Raw genomic sequence first — 24,459 nt, forward strand, 5'->3', positions numbered from 1 at the left:
AGGTCTTTTTGAAGAAACGGTCAGCCTAGAAGGAGACTTTAACATCGGTCCAACTCCAGACTTACTGTGTACCGCTTAATGATCTAAAAACTGGTAACCCCCCTATCGTCAGACAGTACAAAACTAAGAGTTCAAATACGAATGTTCATAGGACAACTTCATGAACACCAGAGCAAACAACCATAAAAAGCAATAGCGCTGCGTCCAAACCGAACATGATGTACATTACCTAAGAACTCAGTCGAATGTTCAGAGGTATAAGAAATTAAGTTACCAAGATACGGAAGACCAGAAACAGTTTACAGGACTCACCAAAAGCGTCATATAAAATGGTACCCAACATTTTACGATCAGCTTTTGCTATACACAGGCAACTCAATATGGGGATCATAACTCCAGACTATGAAAAAGTGGTTAGAAATGTTCGCAACACAATACCTAGCAAGAATTATCACTAAAAGGGACTCAATATATGAAAAATACTTTTTACAAAACTTTTGTTCTAGAAAGCAACTGTAACCGCAAATACTTGGAATTCATGCTAGAAGGTACAGAAACAATAGCAAATCAAACGGTCGTTCAAAATATTTTAGCAGATAAAACTATGAGCCAACCTGAGTATGATATAGCTCTTATCTAAACCACATTAAGTGATGGTTAAACGGAGACCACGAAACTTCTATTCATTAGTTGTAACACAACGAAGTGGTCCCAAGACCCCTGGGAAAATTCAGACAAGGAGAAAGTACTAGGTTCAAAAGAACAATATAAGATTTGACATTTGTACTTACTAAAAGATAATCGGGAAGTTTTGCTCAACACGCAAAATGTGATAAGACTGCTTAAAAACAGAATCAGCTGCTGTATCGCTATCAAACTGCATCTTTTTCTTCTAATAGATACTACGAAATCTAAATATAAAGGTAGATCCGTATGGTTTCAATTTAAATGTCTTGTAGTGTCAACAAATACCAACATCCTCTCAGTGAATGTGATTACTTACAGATATAAACATAATCATCAAAATATCAGTGTTTTGCTGGAATATTAGCATTCATCCTCCAAAAGTATGATTTTTTATTCTTAGTCAGTCAATAAGAGTGAACATACATTATTACGTATGTCATGTTAGCCAAGTTTACAGAAGCTAACAACAATACAGAGATCGTGGTATATTATCAATAGGAACCATATGGAACGATTTAAAAAATCATAGATTCTGCGCTTTGTTTCATCCACAGTCCTATTTGAGTCATAATTAACTTACTTCTAGTCAAATTATTCTTATTCTCTTCATCTCGAAATCTCGTCTTGAATAATACGCTTGGAGAAAGGAAATATATGAAGCAATAAATTAAATCACAACAAACGATGACATTTTTCTTGATTATTTAGCTTCATCTTTTTTGCGTAAATAATCAGTAGCTTTATTTAAAAGTTGAGATATACTTACAACACGTTTCATAACATTTATTTTTACAGACTCTGATTTAAAACGTGTTCCAAAACGTCCAGAAAATTTATCTGGATGCCAATCAACTTGCAATTGACGTAATGACTGACTAGAATATTGAACGAATTCCAAAATACTCTCAATGTGCGTTGATTCTAATGAATTTATTTGGTTTACTGTACAGAAGGGGGGCCATGGTATATCTTTGTAAATTAGAAGAGTACTTTGATCTGAGTTTAAAAACTGTTTCCATTTCTTTAGGTAAGTTTCATAAGCGTTTTCGACAAAATGCTGCCTTGAATTATGTTTTAACAATCTCGCAGCCGATAATTCTTCAGCCGCTTCAAAATTTCCATAGAATTCGGAGTATTTACTTTCTTTTTTTTCCGATTGCTGGCATTTTGGTGGTTTATGAGGTACACCTGTAGTTCGATTACGGTATTCAAATTCCTCTCTGATACTATCCAAATGGGATTTGTATGGTTTATCAGAATAACCTAAAATGGGGTTTGTAATTAACAAAAAAATTCCGAAAGAAAAAGTCAGAGAAGGAAAAAAACGACAGAGTGACAGCAAAAGCTCTTGTGGCTAAGTCTAGAGATTTTTAGTTAATGATTTTACTTAAATTAAAAGTTATCTGAAATAAGTCTCCTCAATAATAAGTCTTTTGTATCGACATGACTAAATATCAAATCGCCTTATAATTTTCTTAATGAAATTGTAAAACATGTCTACCAGAAAAGATGATATCTTATTATAACATTGAACCCTTAGTTGAATGAATGTTGTCGATTTTAAAGACTGTATAACCAGAACAAAATCTTTGAAAGAAATGAGACCGTTTAGCATTTGATCAGGTTGTGACTTGAATAAGAGAGAGTCATCGAATTATAGATCAAACCTTGATAATTTAGATTTTAAGATAGCAAGTAAATATAAAGCATATGTGTTTCATTATCTTAGCTTATACCTTCATGAAGAGAGTGCTTAGTGATTCAGGATATTTGGCTCATCGAAGATTTATTATATATCTAAGTAATATTTCATTTCAGATGAAAGTGTAAAGTGAACTGATTAATATATATTGGTAATCATTTTTTAATCATAAACTAATAATTAAGCTCAGTAGAACTTGTTAGTGCTCTACTCAAACAAAAGAGTCTTAACCTTTCACTGTGTTAAAAATACAACGTTTGTTGAGGTATTTTATTACCTGAGAAATAATCTTCCCATTCATTTGATGAATTGTTTGCCTCATCTGAATCTGATAAAAATGAACACATTTTATCATTATAATCTGTTTTTTTGAATAGGCGTGATGGTGATGAGGACGACGACGAAGCTGTATGATTATTATTGTGGATATTCCAAGTATTACTGTTGCTGTTATCATCGGATAAAATACATTTTAAAATCTAATTGAAAGAAAATAAAAAAACGCAGTAAAATTCATTTATAGGCAAGTTGTCCTAGCTGAAGGTATCCGCAACTTTGTTCACTGAGTATGAGCTAACCAGAACTTTCGATCATTTTTTCATGTGGTTTATTGAGTGAGTGCTGAATATTATAAAGTATAATTTTCATTCGAACTCAATTTAAGCTATAAATTTTACTATATTTGTGTTTTATACATGCCGTTTCGGCCTATGCTACAGTGACATATTTACAACAGACAGCTGTGGATCACTACAACCTCTTGGAATTAAATCTTCTACGAAAATTACACTAATGTGCTGCACTCACCTACCAAGTGAATAGTAACATGACTGAAAGCGATGGTTACAACACAATTAGTGAACATATAAAAACATTCTGGATAACGTCGAAGACTACAAGAGTCCAGGAGTCAGCTATGAAGTCAATGTCTCAAGGGTTCAGTGTACTAGAAATTCACAAATCAGTTACACAACCTAAAAGGTTGGTTTTGCGGGAAATTTGTATCTAACTTAAAGGCAGTTGACATAACGAAATAATTATAATAGTAACCAGGTAATACCTAGAAACTAGGTTCAAAATATATTTCGCAAAGGTTTAATGGGAAAATCGTAACATGTTAGGTCACCTGATTTAGCAGTTAGATAGTAACTCACCAATGATGTTAGATAAGAATTGAATCATGTTCCACAATTAGATAATTAATTACCAAAAAAGATAACATAATAGACTACATTAACGTAGCTCAAAGAATTAAACAAATTTTATCTCGATTATAAGCTAAGTGTATCTTAAGTGATATTACACCAAAGTATGTAATGTATCGTACAGGTGATATGAAGTATGCATTCTATACCATAGAACGTGAAAAAATAATTGATACCATGAAACTAAATAAAACTATGTTGTATTATTCGTCTAAAATATAAATGAATTATGAATTCACGAGGCGATATAAGCTAGGCCACCATTGAAAGCCTGGAACCACTGGACGGCCGTTTCACCCCAATGTGGGACTTCTCAGCCGTGCACACCCACGACCCTAGGACTCAAACCCAGGACCTCCGGTCTCACACGCGAACGCTTAAACCCCAGACCACTGGACCGATGTCCGATGGGGTTAATGTCTAACTTCAATCGATACATGATCATGCGCCAATGACATTAAACCACGAATCTGGCTTAGATATATAGTTGATACCTTTATTGTCATAAAAAAGACTCATCTAAGATCTTTTTCGGAACGCATCAGTACACTTTCATCTCGCATCAAATTTACGGACGAGGATGAAAATGAACGTGGTGAGCTAACATTTTTAGGTTGCTTAGTGAAAAAAAAATCTAAATGAAATTCTGAATCCATCCATCTACCGAAAACCTACACACTCGAATAATTATATTGACTTCAATTCAGCACATCCATTCAGTGCAAGGATCGAGCTATCCCTAAGTCTTTTTAGAAGAGCTAACAAGGTTGTCACATCGGAAGAGGATAAACAAAAAGAACAAAAGCATGTAAATAACATCTAACGATTTGTCAATTTTTCTATGAATATTATTAGAAGTGTACTAAAATAAGATGTTTCAGTGCTTAATAATAATTCTAATGAAATACCATGGATTGGTACTGCAGTTTTACCACACCGTCATGGTACAACAGAAGAGCTCCAAAGAATTTTAAAACAACACAGAATTAAAGTATATTACAAAACAATGAACACCCTTTAGTTCACTTAAATGATAAACTCCCATTCATGTCAACACAGAACTGTGTCTACAAATTAGGACGTGTGATGCCTCCTATATTGGAGAGTCATTCTGCGAAATCTTGACTCGAGCCAAAGAACTTATTAGGTACGCGAAAAAACCATATAATAGTCCTGTAGAACCGGATAGACTTCAAATTAAATCGGCAATGTCAGTTCACACCATTTAATTAACCATCAAATCGATTTCAAAAACATCAAAATATTACAAAAAGGTTTTTCCAACTACAAAGAAAGGAGAGTAGCTGAAGCTTTCCATATAATGCTTAATCCTACTGCTCTCAATAGAAAATAAGGCCCCACTAAACATCCGACTTGGACTATCTGTCCTAGCTACCATGTCTGATATTATTCACATTTCACACTATTATATTACATACGAATTTAACTCTATCCTTTCTCACCACAAAGGTCACATTTTTTCATCCCTAATCTTGCACACATACACACACACAAATTCACATACATGTCGCTTATAAATCACCTTGACACGACATTGACTTGTTCAGACCTTTTATTGATTGGTCACACAAAATATTCTTGCGTTGTTCCTTTGTACTATTTAAACTTGGATTACTTTTGATTTGGTTTTTTGTTCTCTGAAGAAGTGGCTTACACTGAGTCACGAAACGCCATAAAATCTAATTTTTCTACTCATTGGGATATTACAAATATATCAATTTATTTATAACAACCTACCTAATGTTCAATTTATTTGAAATTATCAAGTCAAACCTTGGTAATAATACTTATGCCATTGTTTACTTATCAGTAATCTGTCAGTTTGAATATTTTGTCCCTATAGAATGTCATTGGCGACCCAAACAGCTTAGTTAGTAATATCTGCAACACGGGGTGGTGCATGGTTTGAACCTCGTGAGTAGCAATCAGTTCTATCAAAACGGCATAATAATGAATAGCTTACATTATCACCGATTTCTCGTTCCGTTTTTGATGAATAATTCCATAATTCCTGCAATAAATCGATCACTTTTAGTCCTCGTTTATTTGAGATAGTGAGAAGATTCGAGTGTTTATGTAAAACAATTTTTAATAATTCACAACCTGTAAGGAGAAATGAGATCATTAAAACAGTAATTAAAAGACAGTATAAATACTGCCAATAATATTATCTGAGTAGTGTAAAGAGGGGACAAGGTTGATTTGAAAACTCTGATATCTCTATGCAATCCATGTTAAACTATCCGGCCATAGATGCTCATGTTATGATATTTCATATAAAATTAAATAAAAGGTCAACTAAATAAATACTATACCGAAGGTCTTGAGCTTGATTCCCGGTGGGATTGGTGATGTTCACTGATGAGGAGTTACATACTAAGACGAAACAAATGTCTAGTGCTTCTTGGTCTACCGGTTAACTAAGATCAGTGTGTAATATATATTATCAAAATATTAGGGAGTTTACGAAACAGAGGGACTATAAGCATATTAGTGCTGTTGATATCAAAATTGAATTAATGAATACATGGACACGTTCAAGATTAGAACAATTGGTTGACTAACAAATAAACAAAACCCAAGTTTTTTAGTGACCAGGATCTGTATAAAACTAATAACGAACATTTGGTATAGTCGTTTTAAAAAAGAAGTCGAAATCAGTCAATGTTGAAAAACACTATGACGTCCAGTTTGGTGTTACTGAGAAAACTAAAATTAGCCTTTTATATAAACTTCAATATTTCATAAATATCACACCCTACACCAACATGTGGCATCAGGTCTATCGACGAATGCTTTCAAAAATAAACTGGACTTTCACCGGAAAACATACGGTAAGGGTGTACTGTATGCTATTGATATCGACAGATATAAGTAGTATGTATCATCAATCAAAAGTGAAATTTCTGGAGGCAGAACGTTAGGAAGACCGAATGAAAGAGAATGAGCACAGAGAATGATTGGTGTGGAAACGAAGTAACAATGAAGCCTGAGACGATTGATTGACATTTTTTACATGAATTTACTGTATGGTTATCAGATTTTACTAAGATTCTGTAATTCTGTGTTGGAAAATATCTGGTTGTCCCCACTTGTGTTCTCGTTCATTACAAGGGTTAACACAGGTCAACAGACTTTCTGTTCTTTCTACTGAAGACTGAGGTAACTGGCAAAAAGTGCGAGTTAAAAACATTATCGACTGTTGTTACACCAACCGTAAAACTATACTAGCCTCAACGTAAAACATTAAATAAATCGATTGAGGACGGTAAGAATATGTTGCATAATATCCTGTTGAGTGCATCTTGACAAACTCATCAAATAAATGTATTTCTCTTAATCAATATCTTACGAGTAACTTCATTTGATGATTTTTATCAAAAGAGGACGAGATGTGAAAGGTGTTATTCATAAATATCTACTAGCTGTTTTATACTGCAATTACAATTCATGGTGGTAAGCCTCTTGCCTCCGTTTATGTATTAAACAAGTATGAACAATGGGATTTTACAAACCAATATTAGTTAAACTGATTTTGTTGTGTTTATCATCAAGAAATTTTGATCCTACCTTATAAACCAAAATAAACACCAATAGAAACACGTTTGGTATGAGTAAATTAATCGGTGGATTGTTGTATCAAGCTTTTGTGCTTATATAAACGTAAAATAATAATAAGAATGATATTCCATTCCAAAATGAACATAGAGAGACCATTTTGAGTTCAATTAAGCACATACACAAGCAGGAAATCAACGCGTCACCAAATTTCGAACACGTTCTACAAAAGTCTCCCATCTATTCCATTCAGTGATAATGACAAATGGCGATGTGATCATTCTGCGTGATCAAATTTCTTATATTCAGGGTCATTTGTTATTGAGACCAGTCAGTTATAATGAACATAGGACCAAGGCACAAATATGCATCGATCCAACAAAACTTACTACAGATAATTTGATCGTTGTCTGTTTTCAGTCAAATGGTTATAGGAAGGAAATTCTAGTCAACTACTACCACTTAATCGTTTGGCATGAAATTCTCCTTTTAATTACAAATTAAAGTTAAGTGTTAGTATAACGTCATGTGTATGTGTGTATGTATATTAAAGATTAACCTACTTTAAAATGTTGACTAAAAATTGAACAACTATAATTTCAGAAAATTAGCAAGTGTAATAATTGAAACTGCGAATAGAAATAAAGCTTGAGAAAAAACTCGATAACTCAATTGAGAATTCATCTTTGACCTACAATCAATATAATTCCTTATGGTACATTTGGAACTCCGTCGTCGTTTCTTTCTATAACTTCCTTTAATTGGTTTAAGGGCATGGATTAGTAGAATATGTCCAGGATTATTTCCAGATTGATCAACTTTTGTAACTGGTAAATGTAAATTGTGAACAAGATACCTATATGATGAAAACAGGGAGAAAAAGATAAGGGGAGTGGTAACTAGGAGGACCTTACGGAAGGGATTGGAGGAAACAACATTCATTTTTGATCTGCGAAAATGGAGGATGGTGGTTAGTAGTAAAATGTAATATAAGTTAGAATTTGATTTTATTGAAAGGACCTACCTACCATTATGAAAATTTGAAAGTAGACAGGGAATTTTAAAGTGACCAACTTCTTTATCCTCGCCCACATTAACATCAATCAGCAGTCAAATGCCATGATATACCAATGCATGTGGACACTGTAGACACACATTCGACTGGAAAATTTTTGAAATCTTAAGTAGAGGAAAGACTAAGAACACCAGGAAATTTTTAGAAGCTTGGCACTCAGGTAAATCGGTATTGGACGCACACATCGAAATCGAACTAATCAAGAAATTCATAGACAAATATAGGAATAAGAATCAGATAAAAGGGTGGGACAACCAAAATGAAGAGGTAGATAATGACAGGTTAAAGGTCAAAAATAGCCAATCAAGATCAAGGTCGACAGGACAAGCTGTGAAATCAGATTATTTCACTTCTAACTGAAGTTTATGCTGATGTTGTTCGGAAGAACAATGGGAGTTCTACGATCAAACCATCCAGCTGAGAGAACGAGACTCCACCGAAAACTTGAATGTTCACTTTATAAAATTCACAGCTGCAATGATTCATAATAGTTGTGTTGGGGACGTTAGGTCCCCAGGACTCACTTGAAAAAGAACCGAATTTTGCAATTTATTTAGAAAATTTGAATTTCTTTGTTTTCGCGCTCTTTTCACCTTCATGTCGTACTTCCCACTTGGGAGGATCTTAAACGCTATTGGTCCGTTGTGTCTTTTATTATACTGTTTTGTAACCCTTTCCAAGGACGGTTTTGTGCTGTATATATACGTTTTGATTTGTGTCTTTTGTTATCGCTCGTGCTTCTGGATTTTTGCGGAATATATTTCCCCGTTCGGACTTTGACTTCTCTCTCTAGTTAGCGGGGCTGGGATGCAATAGAACAGCTAGTTTATTGGTCTTTGGCTACAAGTCTTTGTTCCGTTCGCAGTCTAAGTGAACTCGTAACCGCTTCAAACCTAGGAAGTTGCAACAATATTTAGTTCAAATCTCGTATTAATACGTTTTTAGCACAATTGTCATATAAGTTAATGGATTTTGAATTATGAATGGATTTTACGCAGTATTATTACAAAATACATGTAAATTAGTTAAAAATATGAACTTGAGAAGTATCTGTGGCGAACAAAGCGGTCGTATCCATGGAATAGAAAGAACTTCCAGCAACAATTACATAAAAGTTAATTACAACACACAATATTGTTACCGACAGCTGTGTCTTAAGTCAACATTGACTATCAACAATTGGACGGAAACTGAAGACAGAAACACAGAATCGATTTTAATATGAAAAATATGAAAAAAACTGAAAGTGACTGTTAGAAAAGTCAGTGAAATGCAATTACAATAATAAATGAAGTGAATGGGACTAGTTTATGAAAATACTGAAAAATACTACTCAAACTGACGTTACAGCATTCTCAGGCATTATTAGAAATACAACTGGTTACTGAATATTAACTAGTGTAAAGAAATACATCGAAATGAGAGGGGAATAAACGAGGAATTGAATACAAACAAATAAAAGTATTAAATTTTAATATACACAAAGATAATTTACAGAAACGACTGAGAAAAGATCTTATTTTGGCCTGATGGTAATTTCCATCAATAACTGATACCAGTAGGCGAACGATTGAAAATTAAGCACTTCCGAAGAGTTATTTCATTTTCGTATTATTCAGCAACATTTTATATCTACAACTTCACTATGGGAAGAACCTAAAACTCTCGGCTTTTTCATCGAAGATTATGCTCTTATAAACCGCTGACACGCAATCTAATACTCCACATACTTAAATTCGACCGATTTATAATGTACAGGATGATATTTATTCAAAGTCATCAATTATTTACTTTCTAAATTCCAACTGGATTTCCTTAGAGTGAACAGATTCCCATTTAGTCTGTCATAACTAATGAAGAGCCTAGCACAAATATGAGTTGGCTCGAATTACCATACCCAATCAGCACAACGAGATAAAATAAACAAAATGAATGGTGAGGGGGTTCGAAACAATGTAGTAGGAATGATAACGAAAAAGATTGTACATTTACAATATAGTCAGAAAAGACAGGATGAAAAGGTATGGATAAAGAAATAAGGTAAAGAGTAGATGCATCTAAGCTATGCAACTCAACATCTCCAATTATTTATTGGCGTTATCATTTCAAACCTAACCATATAGTGTGTATATATCAACATACATCAGTTCAGCAGTCAATGACGTAATTAACTGATCTTGAAGGAAAGAATAAAAGAAAAAAACAAGTGGAAATACAAATGAAACTTACACAATCATTTCTTTATGCCCATATTTACAAGCAATATGTATTAAATTACGCTGTTTATTATCTTTAATCTCCGCAAGTTTACTTGAACACCATTGATTCGTACAAGAAGAATCATTTGCACTGACTAATTGAAATAACATTTTTAATTTGGAAATATCACCAGAACGAACTAGTTTCATAATAATTGATTTTAGTTCTTCTTCATTTTGAAATAAAGTTTCCAGATTTGAACAATTATACATGTTTCTGTGATTTATAAAACGAAAAATGAAAACTAACTAATCATAATGGTCACTAATAATGAAGAAAAACCACAATCAAAATATATTGTTGGTTATGCTTACTAGGGATCAACTTCGACAGCCAATTCTTGGAGTCCTATAAAGTAGTAATAAGCAGTGGAACTCAATCATATTAAGTATGCGACAAATATCACCATTGGTAATGGAGAGTGATCTCAGAATATCGCTAGTTGACTGGAGTTAAAGACGCAAACTGTTGGATTCCAACTCACTAGTTTGAAAGTTTAATGTCTCGCCACGAGACCTTAAATTCCTGGGTTCGATCCCTGGTAGAGCTATGGATTGCACTACTAATGAGTCCTATGCTCGGGTGAAACATCCACCCAGCGCCTCTTATTTTCAATTGTTATCTCACTAAATTCAGTTCGTAATGTAAAGTTACAAATCTAAATAACAATAACTTTTGGACAGGTCTCAGTTTACTTGGTAGTTAGACAGGTGAATTAGAGATAGTTTTATACGATAGAGTAATCAGTGTATTGAACACATTTCATACGAAGTAACTAACAGGCATAATACTTGAGTTAAATGTTTCGTACAAATAAATAATGGTCTTGATTCCTTAACATATATAACCACACACTTTTTAAGTCATCTAGTACTTCTATCTTTTAAAATCTATTTGCTCGATATTTAACGATAAATACCATGAGTAAAGTTATCAGTTCGACCTTGTCAATCATAACCAATATTTTATCAGATTAAGTGAGTCGACATAGCAGTTTTCAGTAGTCAATGTTAATATTATTTATGCAAACCGATAACATGGTGATAACAGTGAACAATAGTTGGAGATGTGTAATATAATAGGTCGGAGGGGTGCAGACATAATTTTCCCTTGTCTACCCTCAGATGAAAACTCAGTATCATTTTATAGGATCACATCCTCTCATTTTAATATTTTCTGTACAATCGCTTATACTACTACTACCACAACTTTGGAAGTCATTTTATCAATTTCATATCACTACGCTGCTGTTGAGGAAACTTGAAAAAATGGACATTTGTACCAGGTCCTAATTTGTTTATGATTGTCCGGGCCGATAATTAGGGAGTAGCTAATGTCCTGATTGATTTTTACTACTTAAGTTTTTTGAAAGAGTTAACAGTATGACTAATATACTAAAAACTTAATATTTACGGAGCAGCACTTTATTTCTATGTTGAGAATTTCTAAAAAACGATCGATATGAAACAATCGATCTTAGTGTCCTAAATATTGATAGTAATCATACGAACAAAAAGGAGAATCAAGACAGTATCACTTGATCAGGGTACGTTTCATAAAGCTGTACAGATTAGTAAGATAGTACAAATATCACAACCAGTATGAATACAAGTGGGTTATTATGAACTACTTTATGAAGATTATGTATTCAGTGTAGGTTTTAACAGTAATGATTCAGTTGTTAGTAGTGCCAATAATAGGTATCTTTCTAACATAGCCGATTAACCTAATGTGGATTAAAGAATGAAGTTAGACTCACATTATAAACGTGAATGACATCATTACCTAATGACATGCAGATTAAACACAACAGGACTATTTATTTAGGCCTCAGATGATTAATTTCGATAGAAAACGAATATATCGTAGTGATGATAAGAAGAGAGAAGTTAGAGTAACAAATATGCATTTAGAGACGAACAAAAAGATATTATCGAACCAGTCCAATATACTTTAAGTTTTGGAAATTCATGAGATTTTTAATATGTTCTACGTATTCAGTCAACTTCGTGTCTAAGTAATTGCTCACAGTATACATGGCAAAAAAGCACCCGAACAATATCACATCCCTTACAAAAATCGAATGAAGTGTGGCGCATATAGATTTGAAGCTTCCTTGTACCAATGTTTATGTGTTTAAATAAATGAATCGGATGACCAGTCAGTCATAATAAACATAAAGCCTGGCATGGATGGAAATTGCCACACCATATTACCACAACGGAATCACATTATGGAGGTGAATACCGAAGTGGTTGTAGTATAAGTGATAGTCCAAAAGTATTAGAATTAGAGTATATAACTTGAAAAAAGAATTGGTTTGTGGAATAAAACGTATAACATAATCCTAGAACTCAGAATCTAAAGGAAGATCAAGAGTGAATATATCTGCATCACTGATGCTTAGCTAAGTCACCAAACATCTGAAGTTTACGATAACTACATGAACCATAACCACATAGCCCCCATCTAGCAGCATAGTTCAACTCAAAAGTCAGTGACTTCATGAACTATAATATATCATCGTTTGAGAGCGCCTAACTTTCTTCCAATTTACTCCTAGACCATTAAATATCATGCGTAGAGGTAGGCAGTGGTCAGGTGTAAGCAATATAAATTCTAATCACCTCCATCGACAAAGATTCACAACATTACTAACCACCTTACCGTTTTTGGTTAGTAAGTTGAGTTCAACTCCAAGTGGTCCGAAAATATGCGAATAAAACTTCAAAGACATCTGTGACCAAATTCGTAGATGTACACAAATTTTCACAGGGTCAGTTATAGACCTATGTACCTGAGTATTAGTGATCTTCACAAATTACTTTCCTTTTGAGATCATTTATCATTTGTTTATTTAAACACATAAACAAAGGGGCACTGAATACATATGCGCCACAGAAGTCACTTGATTTGTGTGTGAGCTGCAATATTGTCCGGGTTCCCAGATCGAAGCAGGTGGTTTTCTTAGAGGGCCACACTCGGACCCTCCGACCTAAAGGTCTGATCCACAAAGCATTGGAGCAACGTCAGATGTAGACCCATGGTAGCCGATGACCAACACGAGGTTCATACGTCATGTTCCATGTGAAGTTTTTGAACTATAGCCTCAAACCAAATATCGCAATCATAATCAACGGATACTCTGACAATATAAAAATCTATGATGAGCAAAAGTAAAAAGTCACTGGCTAATCGCTTTTACGTGCAACAAATTGTAATATACTGGTTGAATAGTTCTGATAGTGGTTAGTAGCGAAATCCAGGTCACGGGTTTAGTTTCAAGTGGAATTCATCAGTTAGATGTATCTACAGTCATTCTGATAACTGAACACAGACCCAGTACCATTTGCCCCAAAACTTCGACGCATTCTTTACTTAGCTACAGAGTTCAGATAATCACCGACCTGAAATTGTTGATTATATAGTTTGCATAACTAAGAATTTGAATTAATTAGCATATATTCAATTAGTTGGTTACTGGTGGAAATAACAACCCCAAAGAAATTTACTACCTCAGTCATATCAAATGTTTCAGTAATTTTAATCATGGATTCTTTCGGAAGAATGATCACTTACACAAACAAAAACATGCATAAAACTATGTACATATCAGGGAGTTCAGTACTTTCTTCAAGAAATCAAAGCGATAAATTTATTCACAAAATTCATTTTATTTTTTCGTTTTTCTTCAGTCATTTATAATAATAATAATAATACTAGTAGTAGTGATAGTTATGATAACAGTGAAAAGAAATATTAAATAACACAAACAAGCAACACTGAGAGGGGGTTGAACAGGAAAAGAGAACGTGGCAACCACCGCAACAAAAGAAAGCGAATGCGGGAAAAAGTTACGATATGAAAGATAAAATGAAGAGTTAACTTGCCTACCTCAGATTATCTTAACATGAGTATGGTAATCACCATCGCTATTATAAAAGTCGAATTCTTTTTTAACAATAGATAGATAAGTGTATAACGTGTATAGCTGCCTGAACAAAAAGTATACATATGTTAAAGATGAGAGAAACAGATGACAAGAAAGATAAAGTAGAAGGAATAAAACAAAAGGGGCGTGGTCTCTTCAGTCCAATGTTTACGCACACTTTTACCTAATAAACAATGAGGGAAAAAGTATAAGTACACAAAGGAGAGTTGAAGGAGGAGGTAAGAGCAATTGGACTACTAAGGAAACAATGCAATCCAGGTTCAATAAATTTATAAGAATGGGAAATATGAGAAAAAGAAACAATAGAATTGTTTGCTTCGTACAATTAGTCCTTTAGGTGGTAATTCTAATTGTAGTGTTTGTCAACATTTCAGTTACGTACTAATTAAACAAAAGTTGAAATATTTTAACTGAGTAAAATAAACAGTTTTCAATGATTTTCTTTAATACATGACCTTTTACTCTTATGTCGTGAGATGAACAAAGTGAAGAAAGGTGTGTGTGTGTGAAATGAAGGGAAAAATAAATAGTCGGACAAACAAAAGATTAACAAGACTAGAATTTCTGTTCTTCTCACCTATTATTAACATTATTACTACCAGAAACCTGTTGCATAATACCGACAAAATTCCGAGGTAGACTTGATTACTCCTGAGTGTGAACATGAATATATATATACTTATTAGCCTGTTTCAAAAAATGCACCCAAGATATACACGCACAAACAAAGAAAATAATTTGTACACAAAACTACGCAATATATTTACACATAGTGTACACTGTGTAGAGGTATGTGAAAAAAGCAAAATATCTTAAACACACAAAAACAGAAGAGAAGACATTGGGATAAAGAGGAGAAAAATCCTGTCCTAGATTGATTAACTGGCTAAATACAATGTATAAATAAGAAAAATTGAGCGACGATCTGTCTACAGAAAAGACTGATGATAGTTGATGCTAGCCGAAGAATGAGCATTTCTTGGTAAATTTTCTATAACTAATATATATGTTTATAAAAAAAGGAGTACAGCTAAAAAATATCTACATACTAACGGTATAATTACATTAGAATATATAAATATTCGAGGTAGATTAACGGAAGAAAAGTAGAAATGACGTGAGATTGGCAGCCGGTAGGAAAGTGATAAAGGCAATACATCATAGACATACAATTATTATATTCATCTATTTAAAAATTAATTGTAGACAGATCAAAAGAAAATAAAGATGAAATACCTCTGTACATAATCAAAATAGTATGATTGAAAAAAACTACTAATGAAACTCTTCACAAAAAACATTATTCACTACATCTTACAAGTTGATTTATTTCTTTAATCGATTACAGACAAGATAACACTTGACAAAAGTATTATGAAAATGTTTGGTTTCCTCGATGAAAAAAACAAAAATCCTGATGGTTGATAATGATTGTCTTGTACAGTTTCTCATATAAAAGAAGAATGAAAAAAGATGGAAATAATAAGTAGACGAGTAGGGAAGTTGGAAAGATAATGTTGGAGGAGGAACTGAAGCGATGTTTTTTTTGTCTCAGCGAGATAACAACAACAACAATGATGGTGATGATGACAAAAGATGAGTACCAAAATATATATATTAGATCAATATCAACACATATACACTATTAACACTTGAATGAATATAAACACAACATACGATATATTAAACGAAAATTAGAAGACTAAAATGAAATGAGAGTAGCACAAAATTAGGGAGAAATCGCATACACACGCATAATTTGATTCTAAATGCAACAATAACGGTGACAGGAACAATAATAACCTTTCCATACATATGGAAAATGTTCTCATTTCATTGGTATTGTTGTTTAGTGTAATTTATTCTACAAAAAAGGGCAAAAAAACTAAATGAACCTGAGCTCAGTTGTAAAAAGGCTTAAAATAGGAAGAATAATTCGGAAGACAGAAAGAAGAAGAAGAAGAGGGAAAAATACTCAAAAAATACTCCTGTTGAAATGCACTCATACACTGATCTACGTTTATTTGTGTTGAATGAGAAAATACTAGGCCTGACAGCAACTGCATGTATGTGCGTAATGAGCAGATATGTGCCTATTAGTGAATATATGTATAGATAAGTGAAATACACACTGTTTATCTTTAAGTTGACGAAATATTATACGGTGAAGGGGATGAAGGATCTAAGTTGAGTCTTTCTTTGCAGATGGGAATATGAGGTAGATTAGTATTTTTGATTGTATTTATCTCTGTATGTCTGTGCAATAGTGGTAAAGTAATTAAATGTATCGCTTCCTACTTGTATAGTCGTAGATACCAAATAATAATCCTATTATTGGAGGTAAATGTGTAAAATATTTAATTCACAGCCTAGTACATACGAATACAATATAAACACAGCTGGTTACAGAAAGTATTATAACAACAAAGAAAGCAACAATAATGCAGTATTATTGTGGTTTTTCAATTTCAATCTCACTTGTCATAATCATCACCATCATGAAATTCAAATTTCTTCAAGTTTTCATTTTCTTTGTTCATCTGTACACAGAGTACACACTAACATATACATGTTAAAGAGAAACTATAGATCTATTTCTATTCAGATTAGAAACATTGAAAATAGAATTCTTCAAACACAAGTTATGTAAGTGGAGTTAACATGATGTCAGATGGAAAGACGATAACAGTCCTTCCTGCCTTACTTGAAGTTCTCTTTCCCTTCCCAAATAGACAAGAATATAAGATTACAAATAAAGCAACAAATAGACAAGCAAGGAGAAGTAGAAAAAAAGAATAAATGCTTTTCATGACAATATTGATGCATGATTTACGAGTGTTGTTGTTGTTGTCGCCGGCATTGTTGTCACTGTTGATAAGGACTCGTGTAGTTGTTCATTAAATCTGTTAATATTATTTGCAGTAATAACATGGTCATCATTGTTAATAAAACAATGATTATAAACCAGTTGATTTGTAGTAGTTGGAGTATATAACGGAGAATTAGTATAAGAATTAAGAAATGCTGTACAAGACAACTGTGAATCAATGTTTTTCAATAATGATGCGTCATTATTATTACAATTGTTATTTCTATTGCTGAATTGAGGAATAGAAGTGGGCGAATGAAGAGAAGTAAGTGGGAAAGTTGAAGGAATAGGAGAAGTAAATGGTGTAGTAGATAAGCTTCCTGTAGCATTTACCATCATTGTAGTACCATTATTCAGATTATTTGTACATAATGAAGAAGCTTGATTATGTTTTATCACTTCATCATTTGATCGATAATCAGCATCCGTAGATAATGATGGTATGGGAATGACTTTTGAGTTAACATTGGTATATGCAAACTGACATGTTGGTATTACATAAGATGATGTTATTGATGGTGGTGATTTCATTGATGATGTCATCAGATTACAATAAGATGGTTGTACAGGAAGTGATACTCGACTACGTTTTGTTAACAACATTTCACTTAATAAACTTTCATTTGGTATTTTACCAAGTCTATATCGCATTAGTAAAAAACTTTCTAACTGGAAAGCAAGAAATTTAACTTCTGCTAATTCTAACAAAATTTGACCATATCTGTCTGGTAGAAGAAGAGTATTCAATTCATTTGGTGATTCATGATCTAGTTTTTGAGATTCACTGGATTCATTTATTAAACGTAGAAATCTTCGTGAACGTTTCAATAAGAAATGACAAAATTTTCCCTGAATTTTCAAGGCATAACTTAAGTTTGATGTTAGAAAGGTATCTGAAAAAAAATAATAAGAGAGATAACATGCTTTCTATGTGCTTATCACAAATATAAAAACAGTATTGAATAATAATAGTAATCTCAATATTATCTTACAAGTATTAAATAATTGTACCTTGTTGATTAAGTTCACACTAGAATTGGAAGTAAGACAAAACTATTATTGTTCGACTTAAATAACACTGACAACAACAAAAGGAAGACAAACAGCCACAATCGTATTGTACTCTAATTTAATTTTCAAAAAAAGTAATGATAATAAACAAGATAGTAAATAATAACAATCATAGCAAATTACTTTAGCCCTATTCTCAACTGTTTTAAGGTCAACTTGCTAAACTATCGGTAAGATATTCCTAAGGTCATTTGTTTTTACTTTATTCGACAGTGCACACACATATACACACGTTATTATTATTATTATTATTATTATTATTATTATTATTATTATTATTAGCGCGTGGATATTAAAGAAGCTTATGTTAGTGAAAAAAAGTGACTTCAAATCGGACTAGATATTCTACAGATATTTATCAAATATTTATATGACAAGGATACTAGACTGCTACAAAATGATGGGGCTTTGAAGAAAAAAACTTATATAGGGTACGGACTATTCATGAGCTGATTGGACGAACATAAAACAAAAAAACGTGGACTAGCTTTAAGTATTATTAATATATTCTAGTTAAGAACACTAAAAGGATATTTAACATTGAACAATAGGTCAGTACAAGTATCATAAATCGAAGAACAGAAACTGAAATCTCTGCATAAAACTCAAGATGATATCAAGTAGTCAGTCTAATAAAGACTATGAGGAAACAGATAAACAGACTACCTGTGATTTTACGTCAAATCGGAATCGGGATATAATGGTTCCGAACTGAGCTATTGATTCAAGACACGAGAAATATATGTCAAACGTTGTAATGTACGTGTATTAAAGAAGCTTCGAGTAGTTTTAGCCATTTTTAAAATAACGAAATATACCAATTAAGTGAATCGAACTAAACAGTCAACTCAGCGAAATCATTAACAAAATCACTCACTTTCTAGTGATTATATGTAATGGGAACATTCGTGAAGTTAGATACCACTACCGATAAAAGTTATTTTTTAACTATTACTCATTATAAATACTGGGATAAACTATTTTATGACATCATTAAACTATTTCAAGTGTTATAAAGTCACACCGTTAACAGTTGCAAGATTGTTATTATTCTAGATACACTGAACATTTATTAAACTGCACTAAAATTGATAATGGGCTATTTCACTTATTCAGTAGTGAATCATTAATATGTTATTCTAACTACATTAATTGAAATATCAGTATTTAACTTTCTAGGTAACGTTTATTTAATCGAACAAATTGTAGCTGCTTTCTGTCAATCAGCTTGAAACTTATCAAAACTCAATGATCACTATCATTATAAATGAAATGATATTCATAGTCATGAAACTGAAAAATCTACCGAGACTATAATTGGAAATAACACTAGGTAATGAGCTTTGGAGATTATGAAAAACAACGAGCTATACTATTGATACTACTTAACTAATCAAATCGAATTAGTAGAGTTGGTCATGAGCGGATGCTTCATTATCAAACAAGAGAGAAAGAATAATTAATCAGAAAAAAATCTTGGAATAAAAACACACTTACCATGCTTTAAAGGATTAAACAAAACAATAAATTTCAAACAAGTAAATTCTTTATTATCCAACTGAAGTTTTTGAAATATTGTCAACAAATCATTCAATTTATGTTTTAAGTCTGATTGACCACCACCACAGTTATCGACACCACCTAGAAGATTATTCAATAGATTTTCAATAAGATCACATATTTCCATAGATACAGAAGAATGAGACAGTAACGAAGATGATGTTGTTGGTGCTGTCGCTGTGATATTAGTAGTAGTGGTAGCAGTTAATGGGTTATTTTCATTACAATTAATAGAATTTGTATTAATTGGAAATAACGATGAGCAAACATTCAATGGATCCATGGCATTTTTACAACGTCTTTTAGAATCAGTTAATATCTAGTGAAGAGAGCGTTAAAGAAAAATTTAATTAATCATTGCAGCGAAAATAAGTAATAATTTGGAGAAAAGTGCTTACGACAGTTAAATTGTAATGAACGAAACTTTGGTTAGAGTAAACCAATTTGTTATATTATGCAAAATCATACCCCTACATTTGTAAAATATGAAATCAATACATTAAATATACCGTTGTCTCTTAGAAACACCATCGTTATTTCAATCCAGTTGCCACTAGGACTGCTTCTGTTGTGGTTCAGTGAACAGATAATGGCGACCGTCTGTTGCAGTTATGTTTAGATAACCATCTATTCCTGGTAAACACCAACTTGAAATATAAGGAAAAATATCGTCTGGGGTGGAGACCTCCACAATTAACTGATCGATGAACTGAAATAGACCACATTACTACAAGTCAACGTCGGAGGGGTTCGATTGAAGACTGTCGCTCATTCTGCAGCACATATTTAGACTCGGATCGTGTATGTATTTGTCTGCGCCTTACCGGACGTAGAAAAGCCACAGCAATAAAACCTCTTCGATTCCAACTTAATGATGAAAAATTTAAGAACGTATTTTAGGGACAACTAGAAGAGTTAATCAACCACGAAAACGATATCCACTCTGAGGTGGCTTGATCTATTTAAAAAGGTACGGGAACAGCAGTGATATCTACTAGTAAATTAAACCAAAAGATTAGGAAAAACCAGTGGATTTCAGTGATATCTACAGAATTGATAGATGCTCGGAAACTCATCCCATCTGGCTCTGAACACGATAAGGAGTATGTAGTGATTCCGAGCAGTGATTGAAGCGAAAACAGAAGTGGTGGGAAAGACAGCACCGATAGGTAACAGTAGACAACTCTTCAGATTTATCAAAGAAATGGGTATTAAAAATTCAGCTGTTAATGAAACTATCTTCGAGAAAGATGAGGCCATTATTCACTTTCAATCCAGGAGACTGAACCGATGGGCAGAACACTTTGGGTAACAGTTCAACAGGCTTTCAGTCACACTTCAGTTACTCATTATCTCCAAGTAACCTGACTGACAATGCTACAAGCAATCTAAGGAGAGCGGGGAGCAGAAGGGACTGATGTACTAACCCCTGAGATTTTTCAGGTTGATGGTCCAGTTTTGGCAGTTAGGTTAACTGAGTCTTAGTTAAAATCTGGGAACTGGATGTAGTCCCATCTGACCTGTCACGATCACAGATCCTCCTAGTTTATGAGGACAAAATTCCCATTGTGGAAATCACAGAGGAACCAGTTTAACGAATATAATGTCTAAAATGTTAGCTTCAATAATACTACGAAGTTTAATTAGAGCTCGTGAAGATAAAATTAGGGAAAACCAGGTTGGTTTCAGACCTGGTTGTGAATGTGTAGACCAAATACTCACCCTTCAACAGATCCTGAAACATAGACATAATTTTGGAAGTCCTACAATTATTGTAGTCCTTGACCTTAGGGCAGAGTTCGACTCTGTTGATCGTAAAGTCTTCTGGCAGTGTTTGTCATTGATAGGGGTCCCAAAGAAGTACATCAACCTTGTACAGGCTATCTAATTATAAAATTCTGGTCAAGTCACAGCTTATGAAGAACTGTTGTCGGAATTTGTAACTTCAAGTGGTATTCGTCAATGTTGTCCGCTTTCTCCTTTTTTATTTGACTTTGTTATAGACACGCTTTTAGAGTCTACGAAGCGTTGCTCGTGCATTTTAGGACCGTGGAGTAAGTAATGCCTGATTTAGGAATGAAGCACTAGGTAAATATGGGAAATCGATTGATGAGGTATTAAATTTTCACCAAATGAGGCAGTTTGGATATGTGTGACGTATGCCTAATCACCCCCTACTTCGATGAGAGATGTTTTCTGATATAGTAAACTGGAACAAAGCTAAGGGTGGTCAAACCAAAACGTCTCATCAGTCTATGACGTCATTGGCAATTGGGCTGAGCCATGTTAATAGGTGTAGACTGCCTGGTCGGGATTCGCATAATTATCGTAACCGATGGCTAGAGACTTTGGCGTGGTTCAAAATCGTTTGCAATTGCGCAGGTCCATCCGTTCTTTGTCTTCCTCCAAATTCTAGGATTCCAAATTCCCCATAACCTGTTCGTTATTTCACTGAATTATATTTTCTTTGCGAGTCTTATGTTTGACCTTAATCTTTCCTATTACCATTGATATTGTTACTGCATCTACTATTCTGGGATCTGGCCTGACAAACTCATCTCGCTGTGTTTATGGGGCTTGGTAACTTGAACCGACGTACATGCATACAGGTTATACATTGTGTCTGACTGACACATAATGCTAACATTCGTCAGCGTAAGTAACACACACCACATTTTTTATTTTATTTGAACACACAAATATTGGTACAAAGAGGAACCAGATATATATGCGCCACACAATAAAAATGAGAATGCGTAGATATAAAAAATTTAAGGTGCGTATAAGAAAAAAGAAGTAAAACAATGGACAGAAATTAGTGAAATAACAATAATGGGAGGGGCAGTTCAATTAGCAAAGTACAGCCTCAGATAATTCTTCCACTGAGGGAAGTTACGTCTTTTTTATGAAGAAAGCAAAATAAGGTTCAATGAGGATCATTAATGGCTTGTATTCTGAGCCATTTCTGATAACGTCTCTAGCCACTGTGTCGCACTATCTCTCGGACCCCAACCAGGTAGTCATGAAGGACCAACACAAGCCAGTGCTTTGCAGCTTTCTTTCATACCACAACACCATGTCATACACTGACCACATTTCCCTTTTCTACAACCAGTCCCAGAATCGGCAAACAATGCACGACGTGGAATTTTCTGAGATGACATTCGTAGAACATATCCAAGTCACCGAAGTAGATGTTTCAAGATGGTGACACCAATTGAATTATCGTCTCTGTGCCCGATCATACGATGCAGAACCTCTGCATTACTAACATGGTGTTGCCACTGGAATCGAAGGCAACCATGATTTTAAGAAACGCTAAGACTGTTGGTTTGTGATAAGTATAACAGTGTTCCAACATTTGGCGGAGGGTGAAGATATAATTAATACATCCTCGAATCAAAACGAAAACCAGCCTGTTCCTCACGATTCATTCTTTTCCGGGTTTCGAAGAATCTACGAAGTATGAAGGAAGCCAATAGTTTGGACGCAATCGGAAGTAGACTCATCCCCTGATAGTTCTAACATAGGTGACGTGAACGCCTTTTAAAGATAGGGACGATTATCGACTCATTCCATGATGTTAGAACACTTTCTAGCTCCCAAATCTTTGTAAACAACACAGTCGGTTCCTTTAACCAGAAGACTGCCACCATCTTTAAAAATGGCCGGAGGCAAGTCATCTGGATCCGGTGATTTGTAGCGCTTCAAGAGTTGGAGTCCCTTGCGGACTTCCGCCTCATTTGGTGAATCAGTCGTCACTGACCATGGAGGGCAGGACAGTCTGACCGATGTTGCCGGAGCAGCAGGCCAGTTGAACTGCCCTTCGAAGAATTCTGCCCATCGTCCAAAACGTCGATGGATGTTAGTGATTGGCATCCCATCATCCTCGCAGATTGTTTCGCTCACACCAGACTTCTTGCTGCCAGTGGCTCGGATGAGCTGGAAGAGCTTCCGGTAGTTACCAGATGTAGCTGCTGCTTCCAGCTCATTCGCACGCTTCGACCACCAGGCTTCTCGGTGCTTGCGCAAGCTTTTCCCAAATCCATTACGTAATAATCGTCGTTTGTGGTCAAACTAATGGTCACCTGGAGTAAACCGACGGGCTTCAATGAGTTGTAAGGAACCAGAAGAAACCCAGTGTTTATAAGCGGGACGTTTCGAGAAACCACAACTAAATTTCCTCGCCATTTTCATGGCGCCAAGCATTTGCGACCAATTCACATCTATACTTTTCGGTGGAATGGTAGCTAGCCTAGAAGCTAGTCCGGTTCGATACTTACTTCCAACAAAAGTTACAACCAACTTGCTAACATCAATCCTTTGATGGCGGTCACTTCGTTGGCCACTGAAAAGTAAGGTTAGATTGGAGCAGAACAGGGCATGATCAGGACCCAGATAGGTACTCCAAAAGGAGCACAGTCTTGTACACAACCACGCCAGCGGTTGCTGATCGCGATGTGATCAATATGAGTTCAGGCCTGAGATGCAGAGGGAGGA

At 34.2% G+C, this 24,459-nt stretch overlaps 1 protein-coding gene across 2 annotated transcripts in view; it reads right to left on the minus strand.

Annotated features, from left to right (window-relative positions):
- Window positions 1–1,371: 1,371 nt before the first annotated feature.
- Window positions 1,372–24,459, minus strand: part of NFKBIL1 (Nuclear factor of kappa light polypeptide protein enhancer in B-cells inhibitor-like 1) — an 80,026-nt gene continuing 56,938 nt past the window's right edge. The window contains exons 1-6 of one of the 2 annotated variants that reach the window (XM_051214857.1): window positions 10,478–10,724; window positions 8,202–8,443; window positions 7,869–8,029; window positions 5,579–5,718; window positions 2,667–2,868; window positions 1,372–1,950 (exon numbers count right to left, since the gene is read on the minus strand). In XM_051214857.1, the coding sequence (XP_051068041.1) occupies window positions 1,388–1,950; window positions 2,667–2,736 (633 nt within the window). In that variant the 5' untranslated portion in view covers window positions 2,737–2,868; window positions 5,579–5,718; window positions 7,869–8,029; window positions 8,202–8,443; window positions 10,478–10,724 and the 3' untranslated portion in view covers window positions 1,372–1,387. Of the gene's footprint in view, window positions 1,951–2,666; window positions 2,869–5,578; window positions 5,719–7,868; window positions 8,030–8,201; window positions 8,444–10,477; window positions 18,222–19,896; window positions 20,279–24,459 lie in introns of those variants that run through there. The other variant, XM_012936568.3, reaches the window with a different exon arrangement.

This window comes from Schistosoma haematobium, chromosome 2, assembly GCF_000699445.3.
Source record: "Schistosoma haematobium chromosome 2, whole genome shotgun sequence".
NCBI classification, from domain to species: Eukaryota; Metazoa; Platyhelminthes; class Trematoda; order Strigeidida; family Schistosomatidae; genus Schistosoma; species Schistosoma haematobium.